The sequence below is a fragment of the Phasianus colchicus genome, chromosome 11, assembly GCF_987193195.1.
Source record: "Phasianus colchicus chromosome 11, bPhaCol1.hap1.1, whole genome shotgun sequence".
Lineage (NCBI taxonomy): Eukaryota > Metazoa > Chordata > Aves > Galliformes > Phasianidae > Phasianus > Phasianus colchicus.
The window spans coordinates 3,565,442-3,593,179 of record NC_143446.1 but is presented as its reverse complement, the minus strand read 5'-3'; the positions used below and the strand labels follow the sequence as shown (position 1 = coordinate 3,593,179).

At 56.0% G+C, this 27,738-nt stretch overlaps 3 protein-coding genes across 3 annotated transcripts; all 3 read left to right on the top strand.

Annotated features, from left to right (window-relative positions):
• Positions 1 to 149: 149 nt before the first annotated feature.
• LOC149916394 (E3 ubiquitin-protein ligase PHF7-like) lies at positions 150 to 3,232 on the top strand. Its single transcript, XM_090148535.1, has 10 exons — positions 150 to 332; positions 543 to 657; positions 956 to 1,047; positions 1,139 to 1,237; positions 1,492 to 1,616; positions 1,806 to 1,968; positions 2,060 to 2,166; positions 2,357 to 2,470; positions 2,623 to 2,741; positions 2,883 to 3,232. Exons 1-10 carry the CDS (start codon positions 150 to 152, stop codon positions 3,230 to 3,232), a joined length of 1,467 nt encoding a protein of 488 aa, XP_090004661.1.
• An 8,552-nt stretch (positions 3,233 to 11,784) lies between these two features.
• LOC149916393 (E3 ubiquitin-protein ligase RNF123-like) lies at positions 11,785 to 17,755 on the top strand. Its single transcript, XM_090147996.1, has 9 exons — positions 11,785 to 12,262; positions 12,771 to 12,838; positions 13,742 to 13,867; positions 14,538 to 14,652; positions 15,432 to 15,536; positions 15,673 to 15,798; positions 16,402 to 16,494; positions 16,688 to 16,761; positions 17,251 to 17,755. Exons 1-9 carry the CDS (start codon positions 12,116 to 12,118, stop codon positions 17,411 to 17,413), a joined length of 1,017 nt encoding a protein of 338 aa, XP_090004122.1. The 5' UTR covers positions 11,785 to 12,115; the 3' UTR covers positions 17,414 to 17,755.
• Positions 17,756 to 24,139: 6,384 nt separating this feature from the next.
• LOC149916392 (E3 ubiquitin-protein ligase PHF7-like) lies at positions 24,140 to 27,222 on the top strand. The gene is made up of 10 exons (XM_090148534.1): positions 24,140 to 24,322; positions 24,533 to 24,647; positions 24,946 to 25,037; positions 25,129 to 25,227; positions 25,482 to 25,606; positions 25,796 to 25,958; positions 26,050 to 26,156; positions 26,347 to 26,460; positions 26,613 to 26,731; positions 26,873 to 27,222. The coding sequence occupies exons 1-10, from the start codon at positions 24,140 to 24,142 to the stop codon at positions 27,220 to 27,222; spliced, it is 1,467 nt and encodes a 488-aa protein (XP_090004660.1).
• Positions 27,223 to 27,738: the final 516 nt, after the last annotated feature.

Below are 27,738 nucleotides of genomic sequence, written 5' to 3'. Positions count from 1 at the left end.
TGATCTTAGAGGTCTTTGCCAACCACAGAGATAATGTGATTCCGTGAATCGAGTCATTTATTGTAAGGAGAGGTAATCAGCAGCAAGCAACCAAAAAGTAAAGCGTTCAGAACACCGCAGAACCACCTGAACGCGCCATTGGGATACTGATGGAGCCACCCGTAGCCCGGCAGCATCCAGGTGGGGCCAGGAGGGTGGACGTGTCGCCCAGTGCCTTCAGCAGCACCAACACGCCGGGTTCCAGCGGGGCTGCGTCCGGCACCGGGCCCCTCACCCTGCGCTGGCTGCAAGAGCCTCCGCCCTCCTGCCTGGGTGCCCCCAGCCACTGTGAGGTGTGATGGCGTCACAGAGGTGGCACGGAACGGCCATGGTGACACGCGGGGTGTGGAACACAGCTAAGGCTGCGGGGCTCAGGCCGAGCTCAGTGCGACTTGGTGAGGTGAGCAGGGAGGAAGGGGCTGCCTGGGGCTGCCGAGGGAGGCGGGTTCCCCGGCGCTCAGGGCCTGAGCTGAGAACTCAGCCTCGTCCCGCTTCTGCCACAGGTTGTCACGCGGAGGAGAAAGCCTGGTGTTGCCGGGACAGACGCTCTGCGAGGCTCACTGTTGATGCACACGATGTCCGAGGGGACGCAGGAGGCCGCCGGCTTGAGCGAGCTGGGTGAGAGCAAAGTATCCCTGCACGCAGCTCCCCGCCGCCGGGCAGAGGGGTGCTGGGGGTCTGCCTGCGGCGGAGAGGGGAGGCGGGGGCACGCAGGGCCCGTGTGCTCCTTGGCCAGGGGGGCCGCGGTTGGGCTGCGGCTGCCTGCTGGCACCGCTGGGCCTGCAGTGCCCCTTGCCCTCCACGGCCTCCAGCCCTGCCCCTCAGCTGGCACGGCCGGCACAGAGCAGCCCCTGGGACAGCCCCCGGGGGCACCTGGCCCCGCAAGGCGCTCACTGTGCTCCTCTCTCCTCTCCAGCATGCGTGCTGTGTGGCCAAGTGGATGAGGACTCGAGCATCCTTGGGCACAAACATGAGAAAAATGGGTTGTGCTTCCATACTTTTTGTGCTGTGAGTTCCCATGTGGCTCCTGCCTCCTTCCTCCAACCAGTGTTTCCCTCCTATCTGCCCTAACAAGATCATGCTTTTTCTTCTTGTACAGATATTCTCCACTGGTCTTTGTAAACCAGGAAAAGATCACGGAAATACATGCCATTTCGAGGAAGGCCTGATACGTGCAATCAGGCAGGGAGAGCAGACGGTGAGCACCGGACCCGAACAGGGAGCTTGGTGCCAGCAGAGGCATGGCGAGCTTCGCCTGGTCCAAAGAAAGCAATCCCAGCCCTTCCAACCAGCCCCGAGACACATTCCCGCTCTTGCAGACGAGCCCTGTGCAGCAGGCAGCTCTGCAGAGCGCCACCCAGCCCTGCCCCATCCTGTGCCCTGCACAGAGGTGCGGGACCCGCTGTGTAGGCCCTGAGCCTGCTGCTGATGGAAATGCTCTGCTCATTCCAGCACTGCTACGTCTGTGGCAAGCGGGGGGCCAGCATCACCTGCGCAGAGCCAGACTGTGACCGCAGCTTCCACCTCTCCTGCGCTTCAGAGGGTGAATGTGTCACCCAGTTCTTTGAAGACTTCAGGTAAGGGCTGCCAGGCATCGTCTGCGAGCCTCCAACCCCTCTGTCAGCACCAGCCAAAGAAGTGAGGAGTGTGCTGTGACACCTCCCAGCAGCCTGACAGAGCCAGAGCCAAGGCCTGGGGCTCCTTCCTGTTCCTCTGCCCTCCTCGCAGCACTTCTCACCTTGCCCATCCCTCCCATCTTCCCCCAGGTGCTTCTGCTGGGTGCATCGTCCGCATCAGGCAGTGGAGGCAGTGCCGGCACAGGACACGACCTGCATCATCTGCATGGAGCCCATGGCAGAGAGCAGATCGTACTGCACCATGGTGTGCCCAGCCTGCAAACACGCCTGGTTTCACCGGGCTTGCATCCAGGTAGGAGTTCTCCCCTCACCCAACAGGCACAGCAGATGCTCAGCAGCACCGGGCCCAGCTCACACTCACGCTGCTTCTGTTTCTGCTGCAGGAACAGGCCGTGAGCGCAGGGATTTACTGCTTCCAATGCCCCCTCTGCCGAGACAGAGACTGGTTTATTATGGACATGCTCTTTACGGGGATCCGAATCCCATTCAGGTTGGTGTCTTTCAACCAGCCCTTGAGATGTGAGGGCACACAAGCTGTGCCCAGCAGGCCTGGCCCTCTGCGGCCATTAAGATGGGCCTCAGCTTCACTGGGAAGCTGGAACTGGGCATGGGGTGGAAGGGGAGGGATGCCATGCATTAGTTTTAGCCCTGGGCATCACGTTCTCTCCCTTCTCTGGCAGAAAACCAACATGGGAGGACAACTATGCCTATGCATCCTTGGGAGTCAGGCATCAGCGCTGTGATGCCAGGTACTGCCATCATCCACGTGGCAGGGAGCGGGCAGAAGGAGAGGGGTGAGTTACCTCAGCAGCCCTCTGGGGCTCTGCGTGGGATTGCGGCCTCACCACAGGCTGGGGTGGAACAGACTGAGCACCAGAGCTGTGAAGGGGCACTCCGTAGCTCCAGTCACTTTGTCCTCACGGCCACACACCATTTGTTTCCCCAGGCCCTGGCAGCTGCTCCTCTGCAGCTCCTGTGCTGCACAAGGCACACATCGACTCTGCTCCAACTTGAGTCCAAGGACATCTGCATGGGAGTGCAACACCTGTGCTGGAGAGGGCACCGGTAAGAGGCAAACGGCCGCGTGCTGCTGGGCTGGGGCCAGGCGAGGCCTTGCTCAAGTCCCTTTGGCCCATGACGAATGGGACCCTGCCCCTCCCCAGCGCTGGAGATCTGTCCCGCTCACCTTGCTGTCTCCCCTTCCAGCCTCCAGCACCAACGTGGACAGCGCTGGCCCCACCACCACCAGCCAGCAGGGACCGGGGCCATCCCAAGGCCCCATAGGACGGGAGAGCAGCAGCTCCGGCACCACCAACCAGGCACCGTCGGGACCAGATCCCAGTTCCCAGGTGCCTGAGCTGCTCTCCAGGCAGGCAGGGCGGGCCCGGACTCGGAGCCGCTCGCCTCTCACACGTCGGGCTGCAGAGAACAACAGCCAGCCCCGAAGACGCCGAAGACGCCGCAGGAGCCGGTCCTGGCGGCGAGGCCCAGCCCGGGGGCGAAGCCGCTCCCGGGTACCACGTCGGGCCCAGAACTTCACCTGCTGGCTCCTCTGATGTTGCGGGAGCTGCTGTGTGCAAGCTCCAATTGCTGTATATATAAAGTCATCACATTCCATCAATAAAACAGAGTTCCATCATGCCACTGTCAGCTTTCTTCTTCTCTGCCTTTCCCAAGGAGGGCAGCTTTAGGGGCTGCAACCACGGCCATCTCTTCCCCCAGCACCCAACCCACTCCTTCCTCCCCCCAGCCCGGTTCAGGCTGAGCTGGGTTCTGGCCCCGACTCCAGCGGGGCGCAACGTTTCCAACGCACAACGTGGCAGAGGCCCGGCTGGCAGCTGCAGCCCCGTTCTGGGGGTGTTTCTGCCACCTTGGGGATGTCGCTGCATTTGGGACATGCGGGCGGACCCACGGCTGCTGCCGGCTGTGGGGTGGGCCAGGCCCCGGGCTTTCCTGCTGCATTCGGGCAGTGCCTCAGGTCTGAGGGCTGCTGCTGCTCTGGGGATGCTGCCAGGCTGTGGGTGACGCAGCCCATCGAGCACTGAACCACTCATCTCTGTCCCGAAGTCAGGCATCACGCCTCCTGTGCGAGCAATAGCAGTGCTGCCACTGCTGTAAACGGGACGGCCACCCTTCACTTACTCGGTCCAGCTGCCCAGACAAACAGCCCGCCGGTCTCTTCCTGCACCCAATGCGTTCTCCTAACACAGCCAGCGCAGCGCGTGACGTTTTCTTGCCGTGCCACAGATGACACCGCAGGGGCAGCGAGCCGTCCTGCAGCCCCGAGCGCGGTCGCAGCCCCCCTCGCTCTCGCAACACGGCGTGCGAGCGGCCCCGTCTAATTCCAGCCTTCCCAACCTCCCTTCCCACGCCCGCTCCAGGCCCGTCGCCCGCACTCCGCCGCGCACCCGGCGCTCTCCGGCCGTTGTCCCCGGCCGTCCCCGGCCGGCCGGGCTGTCTGGGCGCGTTCCTCCCGCTCCGGCTCTCGCCGGCCGCCGCGCATCCGGGACGCCCCGCGCGGACTCACGGCGCGGTTCGGGTGCGGGGCGCGGTCCGCTCGGCGCCCCCGCCCGTCTCCCGGCAACGCGCCCGCCCGCCCGCATGGCCCTCGCGGCTCGCCGTAGCGCGGCGGCGGCGGCGGCGGCGCGCCCGGGCCGGCGGTGAGTGCGGGGCGCTGGGCCGTGGCGCCCGGCTTCTGTTTCAGCCCACGCGCGGCGGTGCGCCGAGCGGGGCCGGGCACAGGGGCTGCCCCCGGCAGCGCGACCTCAGCCGGGGGGGGCGGAGAGGCCGCGTGTGCGTCCTTCCGGGCCGGGGCCGGGGCCGGGGCCGGCGGCTCGGTGGGAGGCTGCCCGCTCCTGGCCTTGGGGACGTCGCCGCGTTCGGCACGCGCGGGCAGAGCCGGGGCTGCTGCCGGCTGTGGGTGGGCCGGGACCCGGGCTTTCCTCCCGCGTCCGGCGGGGCCGCAGGTCTGAGGGCTGCCGCTGCTCCGCGGATGCTGCCGGGCTGGCGGGGCCGGCCTCGTCTCCTCGCCCTTGCCGCGATGGCGGGGTGCGGCGCGGCTGCCAGGCAAAGCTGCGTTTGCTGGCCCTCCTGCCCGTCGTGTGCCAGCCCGATTTAAAACCTGGCCTCCCCCGCGCTGTTTGTTCTGCGCTTCTTCTACACAGGTTCTGCTCGCGGCTGCCCAGCGTGGGGAGTCCGGCGCCTGGCCTCACTCAGAGCCCACGTTTGCTGGGGCTGCATGGGCCGCCTTTGTTTTTAGGCACCGAATCACCGATCCGGGCGGTGAAGGGGCTGATGTGTGGGGCTGCTCTGCCCTCTCTGTGACCTGCTGGCAGCGCCGTCTGCTCCGGTGGGATATGCAGTGTGGCACGGCAGCAGTGCTGCACGCTCCTACTTGTTCAGGGCGTGCAGAAGCTCGGGTCCCTGGCTGGTCACTCCGCGTGGCACTCGCCGAGTTCCTAACTTGGCTCAGACCAACTTACTGTATGCTCTGTATAAGATGCGTCGCAGAATCACAGCATGGTTTGATTGAGAGGGACCTTACAGCCCCCCAGCCCCACCCCTGCCATGCTCTGGCTGTCCTCCAGCTCGGCTGCCCAGGGCCCCTCCATGGCCTGGGGCACCTCCAGGGATGGCAGCCGCAGCTCTGGGCAGCAGTGCCAGCGCTTCACTGCCCTTTGAGCAAATAATTTCTTCCTAATATCTCACCTAAATCTGCCCTCTTTTAGTTTAAAATTGTTACCTTGACCTTTTATTATCAGTCAGTGTAAGAAGTCACTCTCCCTCCTACCTGTAAGCTCCCCTCAAGTACTGGAAGGTCACAGTGGGGTCTCCCTGGAGCTTTCTCTCCTCCATGCTGACCACCCCCAGCTCCCTCAGCCTGTCTCCATAGGAGAGGTGCTCCAGCCTGCTGAGCATCTTCGTGGCCTCCTCTGGCCCCGCTCCAACAGCCCCACAGCCCTCCTTTACTGGGGCCCCCAGGCCTGGACGCGGTGCTCCAGGTGGGGCCTCATGAGGGCAAAGCAGAGGTGGAACAATCCCCTCCCTGCCTGCTGCCCCCCTCTGTTGATGCAGCCCAGGATGCTGTTGGCCTTCCAGGCTGTGAGCGCACACTGCTGGCTCATACAGGGACCCCCCAAGTCCTTCTCTTAGTCCTTCTGCTCTGAAAGAATTATTCTCCCAGTCTGTACACATACCTGGTATTGCCCCAACCCAAGTACAGCACCTTGCCCTTAGACTTACTGAACTTTGTTAAGTTCACATGGGCCCACTTCTCAAGTTTGTCCAGGTCCCTCTGGATGGTATCCTTTCCTTCCATTTTATCAGCTGCACCACTCAAGCTGGTATCATCCACAGACATGCTAATCCCACTGTATATGTCATTGGTAATGATGTTGAAGAGTAGTGGTCTTAAGATGGACCCCCTGAAGGACACCGCTCATCACTGGCTCCCACCTGGACATAATGCTGCCAACCAGCCACTTCCTTACCCACCAAATAGTCCACCCTTCAAATCCATATCTTGGGAAAGAGTGGGAAAATCCTGGGAAGATTTTGAGCAGTTGGACAAGTGGATCTGAGAGCAGGATTGGCAACTAGCTGGCTTTGGGCTCCTGTGTGGTGGCATTAGTGGTGGCACTTTGACTTCTTTGGCTTAACCCAGTTGTTTACTCCAGGTGCATGAATCCACAAGAAAGGGAAAAGTCCTCAGGTGGCAGCATCCTCCCCAGCAAGTTCTGTTCTGGGTGTCTGTCCTGCCTTCGCTCTGGAGCTGGTGGCTGTGAAGAATGACCTCACGGGGTGCTGGGATGGCTCTCTCAAGGAAGAACTACAGGCTGAGCACTGGGCCAGAGAAGTCCAAGGTTGCAGGTATGGGCTGAGCATGCTTTGTATGAGCAGCACTGCTGTGGATTGGGGTGAGCGGCCCTGGCCTCACCTGAGATCATCTGCATTCCAATTGCAGTTATCTTGCTGATAAGAGGCATAGCGGGGCTGAAACTGAGTAAATCTCTGAGCTGAGGTGAGGTTTTGGGAGGGCCTTTCCTGCTGTATGAAGGACACCACCAGCAGCTCAGGTCACAGTGCCCTTTCTTCAGAGATGTGAGGCTGGAGAGTGTGGTGTTGCTTGTCTTTGTCCCATCTGACTTGGGGTAGATGGCTTCTCAGGTTCTGAGGTCAGTCTTTTCCTTGGAAATGTCGGTACCTGGTAAGCAGTCCATTTTTGCCTGGACTGAGCAATCCATCAGAATCATGCTTGTGAGATCACAGATCTGGGATTTGAGGGCTCTGTTGCACCCAGAGCTTTGTGACACAAGGGATAACTTTGCACAATGAAAGCTGGTGTGAGGTGTACAGGATTAAAGAGAGCTGTGAGTTTAGTCTAGATGATCCGTGTCTGCAAGCCTTCCTGTCTCTGCATCTTCCCTAGTGCAGATAACCTAAAATGTTCCAGGACATCAGGAATTGTAACACCAGCATTATTTGTATTTGTTTATGGGGGTTTGGTTTTGCTTTTAAATTGGATCCCCATTTTCAAATTTGAAGTTTCTTTATCTGGAAGTAGTACAGCAGTAGGGCTCCTGAAGATGTAGTCTCACCCTGGGGAACCACTGGCAGCCAGAACCACTGGTAGCCTCCCCTGTGGTAGAAATGCATTCGCTCCATGTTGCTGGTCTCAAGGGCTGTAAGTGAAGAGAAAGTAAATAACTTCTTGGAGCTCTGTCTGCCCCTGTGTTGGTCTGCAAACCTCATTGCTTGTACTCGAAGTTAATGTTTCGACTTCTAACTCTCTAAGCTTCTTTTTCTCTCTCTTTTTTTCTCCACAAGGGATTGTGAACAGCAGGCTACTGAATGACTATCTGCATCGGGTCTTCTCCAGTGCTGATGGGAACCAGCCTGCAGCTGCTTACAGGTATGGGACTTCTTAGTCTCTGGATGGCAGCGATGCTGTGTCAGTCCCCTGCATGTAAAACCCCATATAAAAGGTCATGAGGCAGTATTTCTGAAATAAATAGGCAGGTATGCATTCCCCTTCTCATTCCTGTTCCCTCTCTGCTTGCAAAGAAATGCAAAATGCACAGGTTTTAGCTAATGAAAAGTATGTCATCAGTGCCTGGTAAACTGAATGCAAGGCTGCTACTTGTACATCGAAGACCATATGCTTCTCAGGCAGTGGAATTGTGAGTACTTTTCTTGTTAGGAGTCACCAAAGGAAAAGGAACACAAAATTGCTGTACAATGTCTGTTTCCACCTCTTTGCTTTCATTTCTCCTTCACCTTGTAGTCCAGCAACTTGTAGCTTTGGATGAGAGGAAGGTCTTTTGCATTTAAATTTTTTGGCAGAAACAAGTCAGCTGGGTGCAAAGCAGGTCCAAGTGTTGCAGAGAGGCAGGCGTGTAGCTGCTGCTGGGTGGGCGGTGCTGCAGAGTGGGCTGGGGTCATGTTCCCTGGGCTATACTTAGTAGTGCCAGCTCAAACGTGAGCCTGTGGCTGCTAAAAATACTCCTGGTTCTGTGTGTGCTTGATGAGCTGAGGTTCTTGTGGGGGGAGGCAAGGTGGGTTATGTTACTTGGCCACAAGCTCTCCTGCCAGCATGCCTTGGTATGTTCCATCTGCCCAGGCATTCTGGTTGTCAGTACTGCTAACTTCTTTGCCTGGCAAGCACAGAGCTGATAGTTTGTTGGCTTGGTCCCTCTGTTTGTAGCTCCCTTCCAGTCTTCTTCCTGGACTTGGTAGCAAGTCCAGTAGCAGTCAGATTGGTCTCAAAAATAGTATTTACTACATGAGGGCAACTTTTATGGTGTGATATCTTGTCTTCTGGGGAGTTCATTGTAAACCTCTCTGGCTGTCCCCTCTCTGTCTGTCTCGTGCTCTTCTGCCTCTTTCCTGTGCTCCTTCTCCATGCTAGCTGCTGATACAGCTGCTTTGCTGAAGCCACTTTCTCCTGCCAATCCAAAGCTGCTTCTTTGATTCCACCTCTGTGCATCTTCACATGCATTGGGCTTTCAGAATGTCTCTCACCACTCCTTCAAAAAGTGTCTGGTCCCAAAGAATTGGAATGGTTGTTCCACAGATGAGTGGAAGTGGCAACCAGGATAGGAAAAGCCAGCAATTCTCACAGTAATAAAGGGAAATCACGATGGTCCCACAAACACAACACAAGCAGTGCTGTTCTGTCAATCTTTGGGAAGTTTTAAAAGGAAAAGAGCATGAAATTACAAAGTTTGCTGCTATTACAAAGTGATGTAGTGAAAGGAGAACAGCCCCAACTTTACGCATAAAGTAGTGGGGTGTGGGCTGATTTCTGCTGCACAGGAGTGAGACTGGAGGGATATAAACTCTTCAGTAAGTTAGGGAAAAAAAAAGCAGATAGGAAGTAAAGGATTGTTAGCAAAGGGATTCTGGAAAAGGAAAATCATTATGGCACAGAATGAATTTGTGGTCAATCCTCATCTTGATTAGCATGCTGTGGTGGCACCAGCTCCAAAAGGCTATCTTGGGGCTACGGAGATTTGGAGGAAGAGTAAGAGCAACGGCCACGAGTCTGGAAGGTCTGCTGTACAAGGAATAAATAAGTGATCCAACCTTGAGATGAGAGAACTGAGAGGGTCTGTGTGGAAGGTCTGTACAGTGGTAGACTGGAGGGTGTTGGCGAGGCATTTTACTTCATTACAGAAAGTGTGAAGACAAAATGTTTTTGGCTGTTCTCATGGAGATGATGATGGGCGAGCTTGACCTCTGTCTGAGCTGCTCCAGCTGCTGATATGGTCTTCTTTCTGCTTTTGTATTATGAAGTACTTGGGAAAAGAACTAAATCCTGTCCTATGCTGTGTTTGTATGATTGACATTGCCTCAGCAATGTCCCAGTCATTACTTATTGCTAATACAGGCTGGCAAAATACTCCTTAGCAGGCTGAAGACTGAAGGATCCTCTGTTAACTGCTTCATTTGTTCGCACTGTGTTTGGTTCTTGTTTCATTCATCGCACCAGCATGCTGGTCAGCAAATTCTTCAGATCCATGCCAAGAAACTCAGATCGACAGAACTTCCTGGTTCGTGTGTCAACACGATCCTATGCTGACACGTGTCTGGACCAAAATGCTTTAAAACTTGAAGGCAGAGCTTTCTGAAGTGCTCCTGTGTGTGTTTATTCCCTAGAAAGCACCTGACGTTCCAGAACCTGCAGGAGCACCTTGACCGGTTGCTAGCAGAGGAGAATGGCTCTGAAGACAGCCAAGGTAGGAGGCACGAGATGCCTGCAGTCTGTGTTTGTGCTACCTAACTGGAGGGGGGACAAGTTATGTCATGCAACACAGTTCCCTGAGTAAGCAGTTTTCTGCCATCTTGGGCTCTAATTTATTGTCCCTTTACATCCTGCCTGTTAGCAGCCCATCAGACAGCCCTCAAGCAGGTCTGCTTGTTGATGGAGGAGGCATGTTTCCAGGAAATGCCTGAAAAAGCAGCTTTGGAGCAGTAGTTGGATATATTTCATCGATAGCGACGTGCAGAGCCTTTGCCATGACCAGCTGTGAGGAGTGCTGTCCTCACTGGGAATGGCAGAGGCCTGTAGATGGTTTCTGTCTATGGGTCTCTGCTGTGGATGTCTGGTTAGGGCCTCAGCCTGTTGCCTCTGTTCTTGCTAGCGTCTGTTTGCCTGAATGAGGCACGTGGCAGGATGCATCCTGGCTCTTCTCCTCCAAAGCATTTTTCTTGCAGACCACAGTCAGAGCTTGCCTTCAGTTATGTGATACGCTGGCCAAACGTTTGGCTCAGAGTTTGGCCTTTGAACTTCGCACTTGTAAAATTTTCAGATGACATGAAGGCTTCATTTATGGTCTGACTGCTGCATAGCTTAGGCCTAAGGTGTTGCTGTGCAAGCTTCTTTTAAATCTCTTGGGTGTCTCCTCTCCTGAAGTTCTCATGGTCTGACGTGTGTAGCAATGTTTGAGTGCAGAATTCAGGTACCATTGCAGTCTACCCGGCAACACTTCAGAGCTCCCTTTAAATCCTGCACCTCTTTTTCTAACAGGTTATCTGCAACTCTTTGTTTCAGATCAGTTAACAGAGGGCCGGCTTGGTCCCTCTACTGTGGTGCTGGACCACACGAGTGGCTTTGAGGGGCTCCTGCTGGTTGATGATGACTTACTTGGGGTGAGTGTGATGGCTGCTGCAGGAAATGGGCTTTTAAGACTAAAAGCTGTCGGTTTGTTTGTCATGGCAGGTCCCTTTCACTGGTTTTGTAATATGTTGTTAAATGGAATCTACTCAAAAAGCTGAGGAGTCCTGGAGGAAATGATCTCTCCTGGGAAAAGGTCTAGCAGTACCCCCAGTCTTAGCAAACTCTGAGTGGAGCTGCAAGGGTGGGGAAGTGTTACGCTGGCCCAGTGGCTCACTGAAGAGCTTGGCTAAGCAAGAGGAGGGGATGGCAACCAATTTTCCTGTCCATCCCTCCAGTGGCTGCCTCTTCCTTCCTTTCCTGCTATGTTGTTTAACAGTGAGGACAAGTTGAGGCCAAGCTGCTATACTTTTTCCTTTCTCCCTTGTCTCTATCAGTTTCCTGCTGGTTCACTAGCTGATATTCTTCACTACACTTTGGGTTTGAGGCCTTAGTGCCTGACTTTGTAATATCTTCTGTTTATTGGTGCAGGTGATTGGCCACAGTAACTTTGGCTCTATCAGGGCCACAACGTGTGTGTACAAAGGTAAGAAGATAAGTGGGTGATGCTTTGATTAAGATCCCAGGAAGAATCCATGGAGGGTTACACAACTGGCGAGCACAGGACTAGAGTTCCAGAGCTCTGTCTTCCCAAATTCATCCACTGGCTTTCCAGGAAGTCAGGAGGGTGGAGAATTGTGTGGTGCCTAAGTGAAGAGTTGGGAGGGGAGTCCTGGGGATGTTGGAAATACCCTTTGTGTGCCAGGTTATTTTCTATGGGAACTGAATCACATTCTACTCCTCTAACAATGAGTTGAGTGGCACGGATTTACTGTGTGGCATCTCTTTTTTTTTCAGGGAAATGGATTTATGAGGTGCTTATCTCCTCCCAGGGACTCATGCAGATTGGCTGGTGTACTCTCAACTGCAGATTTAATCAGGAGATAGTGTAACTCCTGCACATGGCTGCTCGGTGTTCCTCCTCTTTGCCTGGGGGAGGCAGGGCCAGGCCAGCTCTTGTCAGGCACTGGGTGGGATGTTTGGTGCTGGGAAGGTTTGCCAGCTGCAGGGTCTCACTATCTTATCTGCAGCACTTGAGAGGGAGGGTGACAAACATCCAGAGGGGCTGCTTTGACAGTGATTTGAAAGTGTAATGTAGCAGTGCTCTTTTTCTAACTTAAACGTTAGTAGGGAATGGAGACAAAGATCGCAGGCCGTGGGCAGACCATGTCTGCTGTCAGCTGCGCTCCCTGTCTGCCAGTCTCCCCCTGAAGCTGCTCTTGCAATGAGAGGGATCCTTTGTACTTGTCCACATCTGAGTCTCCTCTTTGATACTGTGATGCAGGAAGGAGTTGGAGATACTCCAGATTCCTATGCGTATGATGGCAATAGGGTGCGCAAGTGGAACGTGACCACTACCAACTATGGCAAAGTGAGTACTGTCCTTCCAGGAAGGGAAAAGAAAGCAGGTGTCTCCTGCTCGCTGGGTTCTGCTGGGCCCTGTGGAAAGCATTTGATCTGTGCTTCCTGCTTCAGTCTGCTCTTGGGGAGGCTGTGTGCCAGCACTGATTTGTACTTGAGGGGCGCTGGGCACCCTGTGTGGGTGCTTTGTTTGACAGGCCCAGCAGACTGATTCCCAGCACAGTGCTGCTGGTGGTGTCTGAAAGGCTCTGGTTCTTTGTAGCGCATCAGAGGATGATGCAGTGTTGGGATAAGCATTATTCTGATCCTGTGCATGTTCCTAGTGCTCAAGGGAAAAAAGAAAATCCCATCCAGAGGCTTCCAGAAGTGTCTGAAAATGCAATGTGAGCTGCTGTCAGAAGGAGCTGTCACTCCTTCTTTCCTGAATCATAAGGGACTGATTGGGCTTACAGTCCTTCTTCTGATGTGGGAACTTGCTGGGTATGTGTCTAATATATTTTTTTCTCCTTTTAATGCAGTCTTGGGCTGCAGGAGACATCGTCAGCTGTCTGATAGACCTTGAGGAAGGCACTATTGCTTTCTGCCTGTAAGCATCTTTGCCCAGTTCCCTGTTCTGTGAATGGCTGCGTGTTGTCTACATGTTTCCTCATAGCTCAGCAGGTTGCTGATCCCTCTTTCTTCCTTCTCCCCTTTAAGTTCCTTGTTAGCTCCAGCCTCTGCTTTTCTGCTTTGTTTTGAGAAGCCATCTAGGTGAGCTTTGGAGTCTCCTAAGTTTGGGTGAGAGCAGTTGCTGGAAAAGTGCTCAAGCTCCTAAATAGCTGTAAAGTTTGCTGGGATTTTGAAGGAGAAGGCATATGTTGGGATGCTTAATACTACAGTTGGCTGAGCCCCACTGATTGCTTTCATGGCAAGTGTTGACATTGCCTGTAGTAGAGTCAGAGGGAAGTGTGGTAAATGTGATAAATCTGCAGCCTCCATCTTCGCTGGACAATGAACAGTGGCCAACCTGAGTAAGAATTGTTCCCTGGCCATAAACTATGGCCTGAGACAAGTCAGCTGGAATGAAAAACTGTCAGAGGCTGTCATTGTCTTCCAGAGAAGAGTGGACTAAGACCATTATCCTTCTATTTCTATCAGTGTCAAGTAGATGAGGCCAAAAATGGCACCTTTAAAATGTCCTGGTAATCACATACCTTGCAAGGATTTGGGTTGCCCTTGAAGCTGAGCAGGGCTCTTCATATTGTGCAGGCTCCAATGCCTTTCCATGCCATTACATGCAAATGAGAATTCGGCTGTGATTGCCAGGGTACTTGCTTAGCAGCACTGTGGTGTTTGCACATCTGTCAGGTTACAAGTGTTTAGAAGTATGAATGACTGTGATGTCTGTGTTGGCAGGTCGCTGAGAGGGGGGTGCAGACACATGAATTGCCTGCTTGAACACAAAACCTTTTGACCGTGGCTAAGGTTTTGTGGGCTTTTCTTCTTTCAGAAATGGCATCTCTCTAGGAACTGCTTTTGATAACATCACGAGAGGTGCTGGAATGGCTTACTTCCCTGCCATCAGTCTCTCATTCAAAGAGTCTGTTGCTTTTAACTTTGGAAGCCGTCCACTTCGATATCCTTTGGTTGTTGGGAGAGGAGGTCTGAAGGGAGAAGAGCCTGCCCTGAAACCATCTATGGAGGCTGTGGAATATCTGTATCTGAGTGCAGTTCACTCTCTTCTCTTAGCACTTCTGCTCAGAGCAGGATCAAGGAGAGAAGAAGCAGACATCCCTCAGCTGGACCACAACTGCAGGGCCCACAGTCACCTTTGCTGGCGCTAGCAATTGCTGAAATTGAGTTTACTTTAAGCTCTGAATCAACAGCTTCAAGCCTGGAGCTGCCAGTTTCCAGGCATTCAGATCCTAGAAAATCTCACTTTCCAGACCTGGAAACCTTTTGTGCTTCTGAACCTCTTGGCTTTGGGTCTGTTCAACCTCTCAGCCATGCAGGACCACTAGCATAGTAGAAGCATTGCATGCTGCCTTTCTGTGTGAAAGCTGAGACCTGCAGCAGTCCTGAATGTGCCCCTTGATAGTTGTCATGGAGGCTCCTTTCTGATCAGAAGCAGATAGGGAAGTACTGCAGTATTGAGGAGGAGATCTCGTGGCCTGTCATGCACTTAGAAGTGCACTTTGCCTTGAACTCTGATGTAGACATGCATACCGTAAAACAGACACTTTTCTTTGCTCGGATAAAGAAGGCCTGAAAGAATCTGATTGCATTTTACCTTAACACTTGCCCACTTATCCAGTGGAAGGCTACCGCCCCTTGCAAGATCCTCCTGTTGCAGACCTCGTGAAGGCCCGCAAGCTGCTGGGCTTCCTGAAGAATGTGATCCATATCGGGATCGATGTGACGGTAGGCTGATGTTACTGGGCAGGTCTGGGGGGCATCGTGCCAGGAAACGTGGTTCTGCACTATGTACATGCTCAGATTTTTCCTGACACCTGCGTGCCTTTACATGGGGGCATACACATCTCTGGTCTTTGGTTTGCAAAATGGGATTCCTAATAGTTCCACCCTAAGGCTTCAGATAGATCATACTGGGCCTTGTTGCTCTCAGTCCCACAAAGTTTCCTTCCAAGAGGTGATGTTTGTTGGGCTCAGAATTACTGCATTTGATTTTGAAGCTTTGAAAGAAATTTGTTTGCAGCCCATACATTCTCCTGATGTCCTGGTGCAATGATGGGGTCATGCTCTCTGCTGTGAGAACTGTTTTGGTTGTACCAGTGTTCAGTAGAAACCAGGTTTTTTCCCTCGAGGGTGAGAGATGTTCTCTTTATGCCCAAAACATGGGGAATGCTCTCTGCTTTAGTCTCAATTTACTTGCAAGCCCCGTTCACTTGTTGACCTCATCTGCAAGAGATTCACATTTACAAGTAATGACATGCACTCAGAAAACAAGTTTTCATTTGGAAAAACAGATTGTCAAGGTGCATGCATGTGACTGATACTGACACCTGGGGCATGATCGTGGCTGCTGCTCTGCCATCCTAACTTGTCACATTCAAGCTTTCTAGCCCAATTCTAGCGTGTGATAGCAAGCAGTGGCTGCTCCAGGCCCCTGGTACACTCAGTCAGTGCAGAGGTGGACTGGGTGGGCACCAAGCTGTGTTCTTATGGGTTTGTCATTGCAGGAGGGGAAGCTGGTGGAGAAGGATGCATCCATGTGGCAGCTGCAGGGAGAACCCACAGTGCTGATTACATTGGCCCACATCTTCAATTATTTCTCCCCTCTTATGGTGAGTTTTGCCTGCTCATTGCAAGCTTCTGTAAGTACCTGGTTTCTTGCTGACAAAGGGATGTAAATCAGGCCTCAGTCTTTGCTGGGAAGTGACTTTGCCTTGGAAGGCTGTTGACTTGCCTGTCTTCCTGCAGTGCAAGGTGTATCTGGTGGAAGATGTGCTCATGACCTTCCTGTTGAGCATCCTGGAGCGAGGAGGGGCAGTGGAGGCCCATCCCCTTATTCAGCAGCTGCTGGATCTCATGTGGCTTCTCATGGAGGTGAGTTGCTGGAGTGCTGTGAGGTGCTTAGAATAGGAGCATCCACTGGAACGTGCTGGTAGTGATCAACTTCTTTGCCTTCCTGGTGATGAGATCCCATTTTGCGGTAGACACTCTTCTTCCTGAGATTATCTTGCTGACCACGTGAAGCCAAAAGTGCTTGCTGGTGTGGGTACCAAGATCGTAGAAGAGACAGCATTTGTCCCACTGGTTGTCTGTCAGTTAGACTCAACAAGGCAGTTCTTCCACCATCACGTTTAACAAGAGTAGCTTGTCCTTCCCTTCTGGGTTGATTCTGCCAGGGCTGATTTGATTAGGTTTGGGGGCTGTGGGGATGGGTGACTCAGCCCAGCCAAGTAGGGCCTGGGACTTTGGCTTGTCCACTGGGTTGATTTTACTCACACAGGAACTTATCCCCTGTACAAAGTGATAGTAGCAACCACTGCTCACACTCTCCTGTTGAGTAAGGTGAGCAAATGCTGTGGGTGCAGGGTGCTTGTGTTTTCAATTCAGAAGTAAACGCTGCATCCTTCCAAAGCTGCACTGTGGGAACTATAGCTGTTCCTGACTTCATCCCATTGGTTTTGTTTCTTGTTTCCTCAGGAATATGAAGTGCACGAGTGCCTCAAGCAGCTACTGATGTCACTGCTGCGGGCCTACAGGTTCTCTCCTATCATCCCAGACCTAGGATTACAAGTGAGTTGCATTTCTGAGTCTCCAGGAATCTGTGACTAGCCAGCTTCTGTTATGACCCCTTGTCCAAAGGTCCCTAATGTTTTTGATTATCTGCAGTTATATGATCTGCAGTGGCAGTTCTGTCCCACTGTACCTCTTGGAGAGTTGCATACTCTTCTATGGATGGAGTCAGTTTTGCTTCTCATTTCCCTAGATTCACTACCTCCGGCTCACCATTGCAGTCTTGAAGCATGAGAAATCCAGGAAATACCTCCTCAGCAATGTTCTGTATCCTTTGTGCCTGCTCGGTCCTCTGTTCTCCCTGCCCTCAATAATGCAGCCAAGGAGACTGCAAGGATTAGCAGTTCCCTGGAGGCAGAAGCCACCCCATCTTTGAGAGGTCATTTCTCATTTCTCAAGTCTCCTCTGTTTGCCTGACAGCATTCTGTGCAAAGTCCTGCTTTGAGGAGTGGGAAGCAGTGCCATGAAGGTCACATCATACCAACACACAGGGCTTTATTTCTGCCTGACCCGCTTGTCTAATGTCCTTAGGCATTAGGGCACACCAGTGCTCTAACTCCTTTCAGAGCTGACTAACTGCCATGCCAGCATTTGGGCAGCTCCTGTTCTGAGTACAAGAGGCTTCTCCCAAGAGGAGGCTCTGGATTTTGCAGAGCTTTGAGTGGTTTTGGAAAGGGGTCTCTGACTCCAGCTCTGAAAACATATCCCATCCCTTCTCTGCCACAGCTTTTTGTGCTTCCTTTAACTTTGCTGCAGCTTTGATGTGCTCCGTTCAGTTGTGTTCTTCTACATTAAGAGCCCACTGCGTGTGGAGGAGGCTGGTTTGCAGGAGCTCATTCCCACCACCTGGTGGCCAAACCGCTTCACCAAGGAGGTGAGTCAGGGCACATCTGCTAAGGAGAGCAAAGGACCTCGGTAGTTTGTGGGCCCTTATTAATGCAGGGAAACTGAGCAGAGCTGTGTGGAAGCTGCGCCCCTCCGCTGCCCTGTCATCTCCTGTTAGGGTGTGTGTCTCAGGACTGGGGAGGTGACAGTTTTCCATGGCATTAGTTTTGGAAGGGAACCTCACAGAGTCAAAGAAGTTGTAGATGGGCTTGTGTGTCCTCAGAAGACCTCCTGCCATGATTTCTTACAAGGCCAAGGAGGGACAATTAGGTGTGCTTGTGTCCACACACTCATGCCTCATTTCAGTGAGTTTCTTCTCCCCTTTTGGCAGGATGCTGCCCCATGCTGCGTACTCCTCTTAATCTCTGTCTGTTCCTCAACCAGCCTCCGCCCTCCTGCCTGGGTGCCCCCAGCCACTGTGAGGTGTGATGGCGTCACAGAGGTGGCACGGAACGGCCATGGTGACACGCGGGGTGTGGAACACAGCTAAGGCTGCGGGGCTCAGGCCGAGCTCAGTGCGACTTGGTGAGGTGAGCAGGGAGGAAGGGGCTGCCTGGGGCTGCCGAGGGAGGCGGGTTCCCCGGCGCTCAGGGCCTGAGCTGAGAACTCAGCCTCGTCCCGCTTCTGCCACAGGTTGTCACGCGGAGGAGAAAGCCTGGTGTTGCCGGGACAGACGCTCTGCGAGGCTCACTGTTGATGCACACGATGTCCGAGGGGACGCAGGAGGCCGCCGGCTTGAGCGAGCTGGGTGAGAGCAAAGTATCCCTGCACGCAGCTCCCCGCCGCCGGGCAGAGGGGTGCTGGGGGTCTGCCTGCGGCGGAGAGGGGAGGCGGGGGCACGCAGGGCCCGTGTGCTCCTTGGCCAGGGGGGCCGCGGTTGGGCTGCGGCTGCCTGCTGGCACCGCTGGGCCTGCAGTGCCCCTTGCCCTCCACGGCCTCCAGCCCTGCCCCTCAGCTGGCACGGCCGGCACAGAGCAGCCCCTGGGACAGCCCCCGGGGGCACCTGGCCCCGCAAGGCGCTCACTGTGCTCCTCTCTCCTCTCCAGCATGCGTGCTGTGTGGCCGAGCGGATAACCAGAAATCCGTCTTCGGCAAGAAATACGAGATGTATGGGATGTGCTTCCATGCACTTTGTGTGGTGAGTTCCCTCGCGCCTCCTGCCACCTTCCTCCATCCTGTGCTTCCCTCCTTTCTGCACTAACAAGACCGTGCTCTTTCCTCCTGTCTACAGGGATTTGCCAACGGTCTGTGTCAACATGGAATAGACAACCAAAATAGAGGACTTTTCTATGTTGAACACCTCGTATGCGTACTGAGGCAGGCAGAGCAGACGGTGAGCACCGGACCCGAACAGGGAGCTTGGTGCCAGCAGAGGCATGGCGAGCTTCGCCTGGTCCCGAGAAAGCAATCCCAGCCCTTCCAACCAGCCCCGAGACACATTCCCGCTCTTGCAGATGAGCCCTGTGCAGCAGGCAGCTCTGCAGAGCGCCACCCAGCCCTGCCCCATCCTGTGCCCTGCTGCTCAGCCTGAGCCTGCTGCTGATGGAAATGCTCTGCTCTTTCCAGCTCTGCTTCGTTTGTGGCAAGCGGGGGGCCAGCATCACCTGCGCAGAGATGGGCTGTGACCGCAGCTTCCATTTCCCCTGCGCCTCGGAGGGTCAGTGCGTCACCCAGTTTTTTGGCCAGCACAGGTAAGGGCTGCCAGGCATCGTCTGCGAGCCTCCAATCCCTGCTGTCAGTACCAGCCAAAGACACCTTGCCGTGATGCCTCCCAGCAGCCTGACAGAGCCAGAGCCAAGGCCCGGGGCTCCTTCCTGTTCCTCTGCCCTCCTCGCAGCACTTCTCACCTTGCCCATCCCTCCCATCTTCCCCCAGGTGCTTCTGCTGGGAGCACCTCCCGCACCTGCCAGTGGAGACAGCGCCAACGCAGGACACGACCTGCATCATCTGCATGGAGCCCGTGGGACTCAGCAGGTCGTACTGCACCATGGTGTGCCCAGCCTGCCAACACGCCTGGTTCCACCGGGCCTGCATCCAGGTAGGAGCCCTCCCGTCACCCGCAGGCACCACAGGTGCTCAGCAGCACCGGGCTCCACTTACACTCGCGCTGCTTCTGTTCCCGCTGCAGGGCATGGCCAAGAGTGCTGGGCTTCGCTGCTTCCAGTGCCCTCTGTGCAGAGACAGAGACATCTTTATTCAAGAAATGATCAATCTGGGGATCCACATCCCAGCCAGGTTAGTGTCCTTCAGCCAGCTCTCGAGACATGAGGGCACAAGAGCACAAGTGCCTGCCCAAGGACTGTCCTGGCAGGCCTGGCCCTTTGCTGCCTGGGAGCAGCGGCCTCAGCTTCACACATATGGTGGAACGGCAGTCAGGCTGGAAGAGCAGGGATGGCTTTGGCCGCTCTTAGTCTCGAGGCACTGGGAGCTCATCACATTCCCTCCCTTCTCTGGCAGAAAACCAACATGGGAGACCAACCGTGCCTACGCATCCCTGGGAGTCAGGCACAGGAGCTGCAATGCCAGCGACTGCCGTTCCCCACACGGCAGGGATCGGGCAGAGGCAGAGGGGTGAGTTACCTCAGCAGCCCTCTGGGGCTCTGCGTGGGATCGCAGCCTCACCACAGCCAGGAGGAGCACAGACTGAGCACCAGAGCTGTGCCGGGCACTCCCTGGCTCAGGTCACTTTGTCCTCACGGCCACAACCCCTTGTTTTCCCCAGGCCCTGGCAGCTGCTCCTCTGCAGATCCTGCGCTGCACAAGGCACTCACCGGCGCTGCTCCAACTTGAGTCCGAGAACAACCAGCTGGGAGTGCAACGCCTGTGCTGGAGAGGGCACCGGTAAGAGGCAAACGGCCGCGTGCTGCTGGGCTGGGGCCAGGCGAGGCCTTGCTCAAGTCCCTTTGGCCCATGACGAATGGGACCCTGCCCCTCCCCAGCGCTGGAGATCTGTCCCGCTCACCTTGCTGTCTCCCCTTCCAGCCTCCAGCACCAACGTGGACAGCGCTGGCCCCACCACCACCAGCCAGCAGGGACCGGGGCCATCCCAAGGCCGCATAGGACGGGAGAGCAGCAGCTCCGGCACCACCAACCAGGCACCGTCGGGACCAGATCCCAGTTCCCAGGTGCCTGAGCTGCTCTCCAGGCAGGCAGGGCGGGCCCGGACTCGGAGCCGCTCGCCTCTCACACGTCGGGCTGCAGAGAACAACAGCCAGCCCCGAAGACGCCGAAGACGCCGCAGGAGCCGGTCCTGGCGGCGAGGCCCAGCCCGGGGGCGAAGCCGCTCCCGGGTACCACGTCGGGCCCAGAACTTCACCTGCTGGCTCCTCTGATGTTGCGGGAGCTGCTGTGTGCAAGCTCCAATTGCTGTATATATAAAGTCATCACAGTCCATCAATAAAACTGAGAGTTCCATCATGCCACTGTCAGCTTTCTTCTTCTCTGCCTTTCCCAAGGAGGGCAGCTTTAGGGGCTGCAACCACGGCCATCTCTTCCCCCAGCACCCAACCCACTCCTTCCTCCCCCCAGCCCGGTTCAGGCTGAGCTGGGTTCTGGCCCCGACTCCAGCGGGGCGCAACGTTTCCAACGCACAACGTGGCAGAGGCCCGGCTGGCAGCTGCAGCCCCGTTCTGGGGGTGTTTCTGCCACCTTGGGGATGTCGCTGTGCTTGGGACATGTGGGCAGCCCCACGGCTGCTGCCGGCTGTGGGGTGGGCCAGGCCCCGGGCTTTCCTGCTGCATTTGGGCAGTGCCTCAGGTCTGCTGCCACTGCTGGTAACCGTGACGTCCACCCTATATTTACTTGGTCCAATTGTCTAGAGAATTAGCCTGCTGGTCTCTTCCTGGATCCAATGTGCTCTGCTGTCTCTTCCATTGCAAAGTGACATCTTTCTTGCCCATACAGTTCAAAAGACTTTTCCAGACTGGGCAGTCCTAAGCAGGGGTAGACATCAGAGCTGCTCTCCGTTGAATAAAGGCTGTTTGGCATTCTGGGTTCCAGTCCAAAATTTCTCCTTCTCCTTTCACAGCTTCCTATTCCACGATCCTCCATCACTCCACAGTTTGGTATCCATAATCTACAGCATCCTGCCGAACCTAAGGAAGCTTGCATTTCCCATTTTGACTTTGGTCAAGTGGTATTTGACATACGGCCTCCTTGCCCTCACCCCCAGGCTTTGGTATCCCCGAGGGATGGTAAAACCAACGTAGATCACAGACTGACAAGCTAGTGGTGCTTTCTTTGTGGATACTCTGTGTCCCACAGAGCTCGGAAAATTCAGGAGACTTGTTGCCACTTGTGTTATTTCCTCCCTCATCTCAGCACCTATAAGGAGTTCATCTGCACCCTGGCGCAGTGTAGCTTCCAGCTGTTTGTGCCGCCATCCCTCCAGTTCCTTAGCAAGCCGATTCCCAGGTATGATGGGGCAATTTTTAAAGCCCTGGGGGGGCACAGTCCAGCACCACTGTGTTTTCCTCCCAGTTTTGGGGTTTTTGCACTCCAACACAAAGTCTGGCTTGCAGTGTCCAGCAAGATATAAAAACAAGCATCCTTCAAATCTAAAACTGTACACCTTTGATCTTTCTCTTCAATAGTCGTCAGGAGGGTATGTGGGTTTTCCATACGGGGATGTACTTCCATCACAATTGGACTTATAGCCCTTCCATCCGGAACCAGCTGACGTTCTGTGGAGTGAGGCTTTCTGGCTGGCAGAAGTGCCGTACTGCACTGTGAACAGCATTCTCGTAACGGTCCGTGAGTCACAGCACTACCAATCAGAGGCTGCTGGCTGGACGGGACGCTGCTCTCAGGCACCTTAGAGCTGTGAGCTGACCCCAAAGGGGCCTGGCTGGTGGTGCTGGAACTGCTGCTGCTCTGCGACGTCACGGGGCCTTGGAGAGACCCCTGTCCCTGTTGGATGGCAGTGCTGGGGCCAGCGCTGACACATTGCTGCTGGAGGCTATAAGGGAAGGCAGGAAGATGAGTGGGATGGAACTCCAGCCCTGGGGTGGACAGACTCCCATCCGTCCTGGGCAAAAGGGACTTAAGCAAATCGCCTTGCCCCAGTTCAGCAGCACGAGTTCCTCTCCCACCTTCCATTTTCAGGAGGTACTGGTTTTGTCATGCGGGCTTAGCTTTGGCTTTAGGGGTATTCATACCATTTTCTGCTGCTTTGGATCATCCTGGAATTTCAGTAGCCCACCGCAGTGGATTTACAGCAGACAGTATTCATAGGGGTCTACGATTTTATTTTATCGGCAATTATTTGCGCATTCAGTTTGTTCGGTGAGTCTCTTCCAACTCAAGGTATTGGACACTGAAGGACACACAAGAAATCCCATAAGCACCCGGCTTCCAATCCTCTTCTCAACTGCCTCTGTCCAACCAGAAAGTAAGGCTGCCTGTTTTTGGCTGTTCAGAAGTGCGGGAGCGGGATTGTGGAACTCGGTGACGACTCGATACGAGTTAGCAGCTATGTCCAACTGTAATGAGTTAACGCAGCAATATCTACACGAAAAGAACCCTTGGCCTCATACGATTGTTATACGAGCCCGCGCGTAACCTCTCACCGCGCGTATCCTATCAGCGGGCGAAAGCTGGCACCGTGACAACGCGGAATTCCCCGGAACCGCCTATTTTTTCCCGCCAACCTCCTCATTGGACACAACTCAGCAACCACGTGTTTATCTTGAATCCTCACAAAGTCCTTATCATTCCCGCAGTGGCCCCGCTCCCCAAGCCACCCCTCCACACAGAAGCCTGTGTTTAGCCAGCGTGTCAAAACGCACATACTTATTTGCTGCAGCAGAAGTTAGCCCCGCGTCCCGTGCCCCACTGTCAGCCCAGGTAGGGCTAACATAGCACCAAAGTTGGCTTGTTGCTCCCTGGGGTTCAGGACCGAGGGCAGTGGGGAAGAAGCGTTGATCTGCTTGAAGCCCTGCACAGGGATCGGGATGGCTGGTTGGATGGGCCGAGTGCAACTGGATGAGGCCCAAGAAGACCAAGTGCTGGCTGCTGCTCTTTGCTCACAACCACCCCAGGCAACAGCACAGCGCTGCAGCACCGTGCCCAGGCGCCCAAGAAGGCCAAGGGCATCCTGGCTTGTAGCGGAAACGGTGCAGCCAGCAGGAGCTGGGAGGTGATCGTGCCCCCGCAGCCGACACTGGTGAGGCTGCACCTCAAGAGCTGTGTTCCGTACTGGGCCCCTCACTACAAGAAAAACATGGAGGCCCTGCAGTGTGTCCCTGGAAAGGCAATAGGGCAGGAAAGGGTCTGGACAAAAGTCCCATGAGGAGCAGCACAGTGACCTGGGAAAGTTCCATCTGGAGGAGGCTCAGGAGAGGCCTCACCACTCCGTATGACTGCCTGGAAGGAGGTTGTAGAGAGGTGGGGGTTGGCCTCTTCTCCCCGGTAACAGCGATGGGACACGAGTGTTGCACCAGCAGAGCTCCCCATTGGATGTCAGGAAGAAGATCTTTGCTGAAAGAGCGGCTGGGCACTGGCACAGCTGCCTGGGGAGCTGGGAGAGTCAGCGTCCATGGAGGTGTTCCAGAGCCGTGGGGATGTGGCACTGAGGGACGTGGGCAGGTGGGGAGGTGGACGGTGGGACTTGGTGATCTTAGAGGTCTTTGCCAACCACAGAGATAATGTGATTCCGTGAATCGAGTCATTTATTGTAAGGAGAGGTAATCAGCAGCAAGGAACCAAAAAGTAAAGCGTTCAGAACACCGCAGAACCACCTGAACGCGCCATTGGGATACTGATGGAGCCACCCGTAGCCCGGCAGCATCCAGGTGGGGCCAGGAGGGTGGACGTGTCGCCCAGTGCCTTCAGCAGCACCAACACGCCGGGTTCCAGCGGGGCTGCGTCCGGCACCGGGCCCCTCACCCTGCGCTGGCTGCAAGAGCCTCCGCCCTCCTGCCTGGGTGCCCCCAGCCACTGTGAGGTGTGATGGCGTCACAGAGGTGGCACGGAACGGCCATGGTGACACGCGGGGTGTGGAACACAGCTAAGGCTGCGGGGCTCAGGCCGAGCTCAGTGCGACTTGGTGAGGTGAGCAGGGAGGAAGGGGCTGCCTGGGGCTGCCGAGGGAGGCGGGTTCCCCGGCGCTCAGGGCCTGAGCTGAGAACTCAGCCTCGTCCCGCTTCTGCCACAGGTTGTCACGCGGAGGAGAAAGCCTGGTGTTGCCGGGACAGACGCTCTGCGAGGCTCACTGTTGATGCACACGATGTCCGAGGGGACGCAGGAGGCCGCCGGCTTGAGCGAGCTGGGTGAGAGCAAAGTATCCCTGCACGCAGCTCCCCGCCGCCGGGCAGAGGGGTGCTGGGGGTCTGCCTGCGGCGGAGAGGGGAGGCGGGGGCACGCAGGGCCCGTGTGCTCCTTGGCCAGGGGGGCCGCGGTTGGGCTGCGGCTGCCTGCTGGCACCGCTGGGCCTGCAGTGCCCCTTGCCCTCCACGGCCTCCAGCCCTGCCCCTCAGCTGGCACGGCCGGCACAGAGCAGCCCCTGGGACAGCCCCCGGGGGCACCTGGCCCCGCAAGGCGCTCACTGTGCTCCTCTCTCCTCTCCAGCATGCGTGCTGTGTGGCCAAGTGGATGAGGACTCGAGCATCCTTGGGCACAAACATGAGAAAAATGGGTTGTGCTTCCATACTTTTTGTGCTGTGAGTTCCCATGTGGCTCCTGCCTCCTTCCTCCAACCAGTGTTTCCCTCCTATCTGCCCTAACAAGATCATGCTTTTTCTTCTTGTACAGATATTCTCCACTGGTCTTTGTAAACCAGGAAAAGATCACGGAAATACATGCCATTTCGAGGAAGGCCTGATACGTGCAATCAGGCAGGGAGAGCAGACGGTGAGCACCGGACCCGAACAGGGAGCTTGGTGCCAGCAGAGGCATGGCGAGCTTCGCCTGGTCCAAAGAAAGCAATCCCAGCCCTTCCAACCAGCCCCGAGACACATTCCCGCTCTTGCAGACGAGCCCTGTGCAGCAGGCAGCTCTGCAGAGTGCCACCCAGCCCTGCCCCATCCTGTGCCCTGCACAGAGGTGCGGGACCCGCTGTGTAGGCCCTGAGCCTGCTGCTGATGGAAATGCTCTGCTCATTCCAGCACTGCTACGTCTGTGGCAAGCGGGGGGCCAGCATCACCTGCGCAGAGCCAGACTGTGACCGCAGCTTCCACCTCTCCTGCGCTTCAGAGGGTGAATGTGTCACCCAGTTCTTTGAAGACTTCAGGTAAGGGCTGCCAGGCATCGTCTGCGAGCCTCCAACCCCTCTGTCAGCACCAGCCAAAGAAGTGAGGAGTGTGCTGTGACACCTCCCAGCAGCCTGACAGAGCCAGAGCCAAGGCCTGGGGCTCCTTCCTGTTCCTCTGCCCTCCTCGCAGCACTTCTCACCTTGCCCATCCCTCCCATCTTCCCCCAGGTGCTTCTGCTGGGTGCATCGTCCGCATCAGGCAGTGGAGGCAGTGCCGGCACAGGACACGACCTGCATCATCTGCATGGAGCCCATGGCAGAGAGCAGATCGTACTGCACCATGGTGTGCCCAGCCTGCAAACACGCCTGGTTTCACCGGGCTTGCATCCAGGTAGGAGTTCTCCCCTCACCCAACAGGCACAGCAGATGCTCAGCAGCACCGGGCCCAGCTCACACTCACGCTGCTTCTGTTTCTGCTGCAGGAACAGGCCGTGAGCGCAGGGATTTACTGCTTCCAATGCCCCCTCTGCCGAGACAGAGACTGGTTTATTATGGACATGCTCTTTACGGGGATCCGAATCCCATTCAGGTTGGTGTCTTTCAACCAGCCCTTGAGATGTGAGGGCACACAAGCTGTGCCCAGCAGGCCTGGCCCTCTGCGGCCATTAAGATGGGCCTCAGCTTCACTGGGAAGCTGGAACTGGGCATGGGGTGGAAGGGGAGGGATGCCATGCATTAGTTTTAGCCCTGGGCATCACGTTCTCTCCCTTCTCTGGCAGAAAACCAACATGGGAGGACAACTATGCCTATGCATCCTTGGGAGTCAGGCATCAGCGCTGTGATGCCAGGTACTGCCATCATCCACGTGGCAGGGAGCGGGCAGAAGGAGAGGGGTGAGTTACCTCAGCAGCCCTCTGGGGCTCTGCGTGGGATTGCGGCCTCACCACAGGCTGGGGTGGAACAGACTGAGCACCAGAGCTGTGAAGGGGCACTCCGTAGCTCCAGTCACTTTGTCCTCATGGCCACACACCATTTGTTTCCCCAGGCCCTGGCAGCTGCTCCTCTGCAGCTCCTGTGCTGCACAAGGCACACATCGACTCTGCTCCAACTTGAGTCCAAGGACATCTGCATGGGAGTGCAACACCTGTGCTGGAGAGGGCACCGGTAAGAGGCAAACGGCCGCGTGCTGCTGGGCTGGGGCCAGGCGAGGCCTTGCTCAAGTCCCTTTGGCCCATGACGAATGGGACCCTGCCCCTCCCCAGCGCTGGAGATCTGTCCCGCTCACCTTGCTGTCTCCCCTTCCAGCCTCCAGCACCAACGTGGACAGCGCTGGCCCCACCACCACCAGCCAGCAGGGACCGGGGCCATCCCAAGGCCCCATAGGACGGGAGAGCAGCAGCTCCGGCACCACCAACCAGGCACCGTCGGGACCAGATCCCAGTTCCCAGGTGCCTGAGCTGCTCTCCAGGCAGGCAGGGCGGGCCCGGACTCGGAGCCGCTCGCCTCTCACACGTCGGGCTGCAGAGAACAACAGCCAGCCCCGAAGACGCCGAAGACGCCGCAGGAGCCGGTCCTGGCGGCGAGGCCCAGCCCGGGGGCGAAGCCGCTCCCGGGTACCACGTCGGGCCCAGAACTTCACCTGCTGGCTCCTCTGATGTTGCGGGAGCTGCTGTGTGCAAGCTCCAATTGCTGTATATATAAAGTCATCACATTCCATCAATAAAACAGAGTTCCATCATGCCACTGTCAGCTTTCTTCTTCTCTGCCTTTCCCAAGGAGGGCAGCTTTAGGGGCTGCAACCACGGCCATCTCTTCCCCCAGCACCCAACCCACTCCTTCCTCCCCCCAGCCCGGTTCAGGCTGAGCTGGGTTCTGGCCCCGACTCCAGCGGGGCGCAACGTTTCCAACGCACAACGTGGCAGAGGCCCGGCTGGCAGCTGCAGCCCCGTTCTGGGGGTGTTTCTGCCACCTTGGGGATGTCGCTGCATTTGGGACATGCGGGCGGACCCACGGCTGCTGCCGGCTGTGGGGTGGGCCAGGCCCCGGGCTTTCCTGCTGCATTCGGGCAGTGCCTCAGGTCTGAGGGCTGCTGCTGCTCTGGGGATGCTGCCAGGCTGTGGGTGACGCAGCCCATCGAGCACTGAACCACTCATCTCTGTCCCGAAGTCAGG

What these genes read in the sequence shown, in the direction of transcription:
- LOC149916394 (XM_090148535.1), top strand. Translation starts at nt 150, where the DNA reads ATGGAGCCACCCGTAGCCCGGCAGCATCCAGGTGGGGCCAGGAGGGTG. An exon ending in GTGCCCCCAGCCACTGTGAG is followed by an intron (nt 333 to 542) that starts GTGTGATGGCGT and finishes CTTCTGCCACAG; the next exon opens with GTTGTCACGCGGAGGAGAAA. An exon ending in TTCACCGGGCTTGCATCCAG is followed by an intron (nt 1,969 to 2,059) that starts GTAGGAGTTCTC and finishes TTTCTGCTGCAG; the next exon opens with GAACAGGCCGTGAGCGCAGG.
- LOC149916393 (XM_090147996.1), top strand. Translation starts at nt 12,116, where the DNA reads ATGAGAGGGATCCTTTGTACTTGTCCACATCTGAGTCTCCTCTTTGAT. An exon ending in TTTGGAAGCCGTCCACTTCG is followed by an intron (nt 13,868 to 14,537) that starts ATATCCTTTGGT and finishes ACACTTGCCCAC; the next exon opens with TTATCCAGTGGAAGGCTACC. An exon ending in TCCCAGACCTAGGATTACAA is followed by an intron (nt 16,495 to 16,687) that starts GTGAGTTGCATT and finishes TCATTTCCCTAG; the next exon opens with ATTCACTACCTCCGGCTCAC.
- LOC149916392 (XM_090148534.1), top strand. Translation starts at nt 24,140, where the DNA reads ATGGAGCCACCCGTAGCCCGGCAGCATCCAGGTGGGGCCAGGAGGGTG. An exon ending in GAGCGGGCAGAAGGAGAGGG is followed by an intron (nt 26,461 to 26,612) that starts GTGAGTTACCTC and finishes TTGTTTCCCCAG; the next exon opens with GCCCTGGCAGCTGCTCCTCT. An exon ending in CTGTGCTGGAGAGGGCACCG is followed by an intron (nt 26,732 to 26,872) that starts GTAAGAGGCAAA and finishes CTCCCCTTCCAG; the next exon opens with CCTCCAGCACCAACGTGGAC.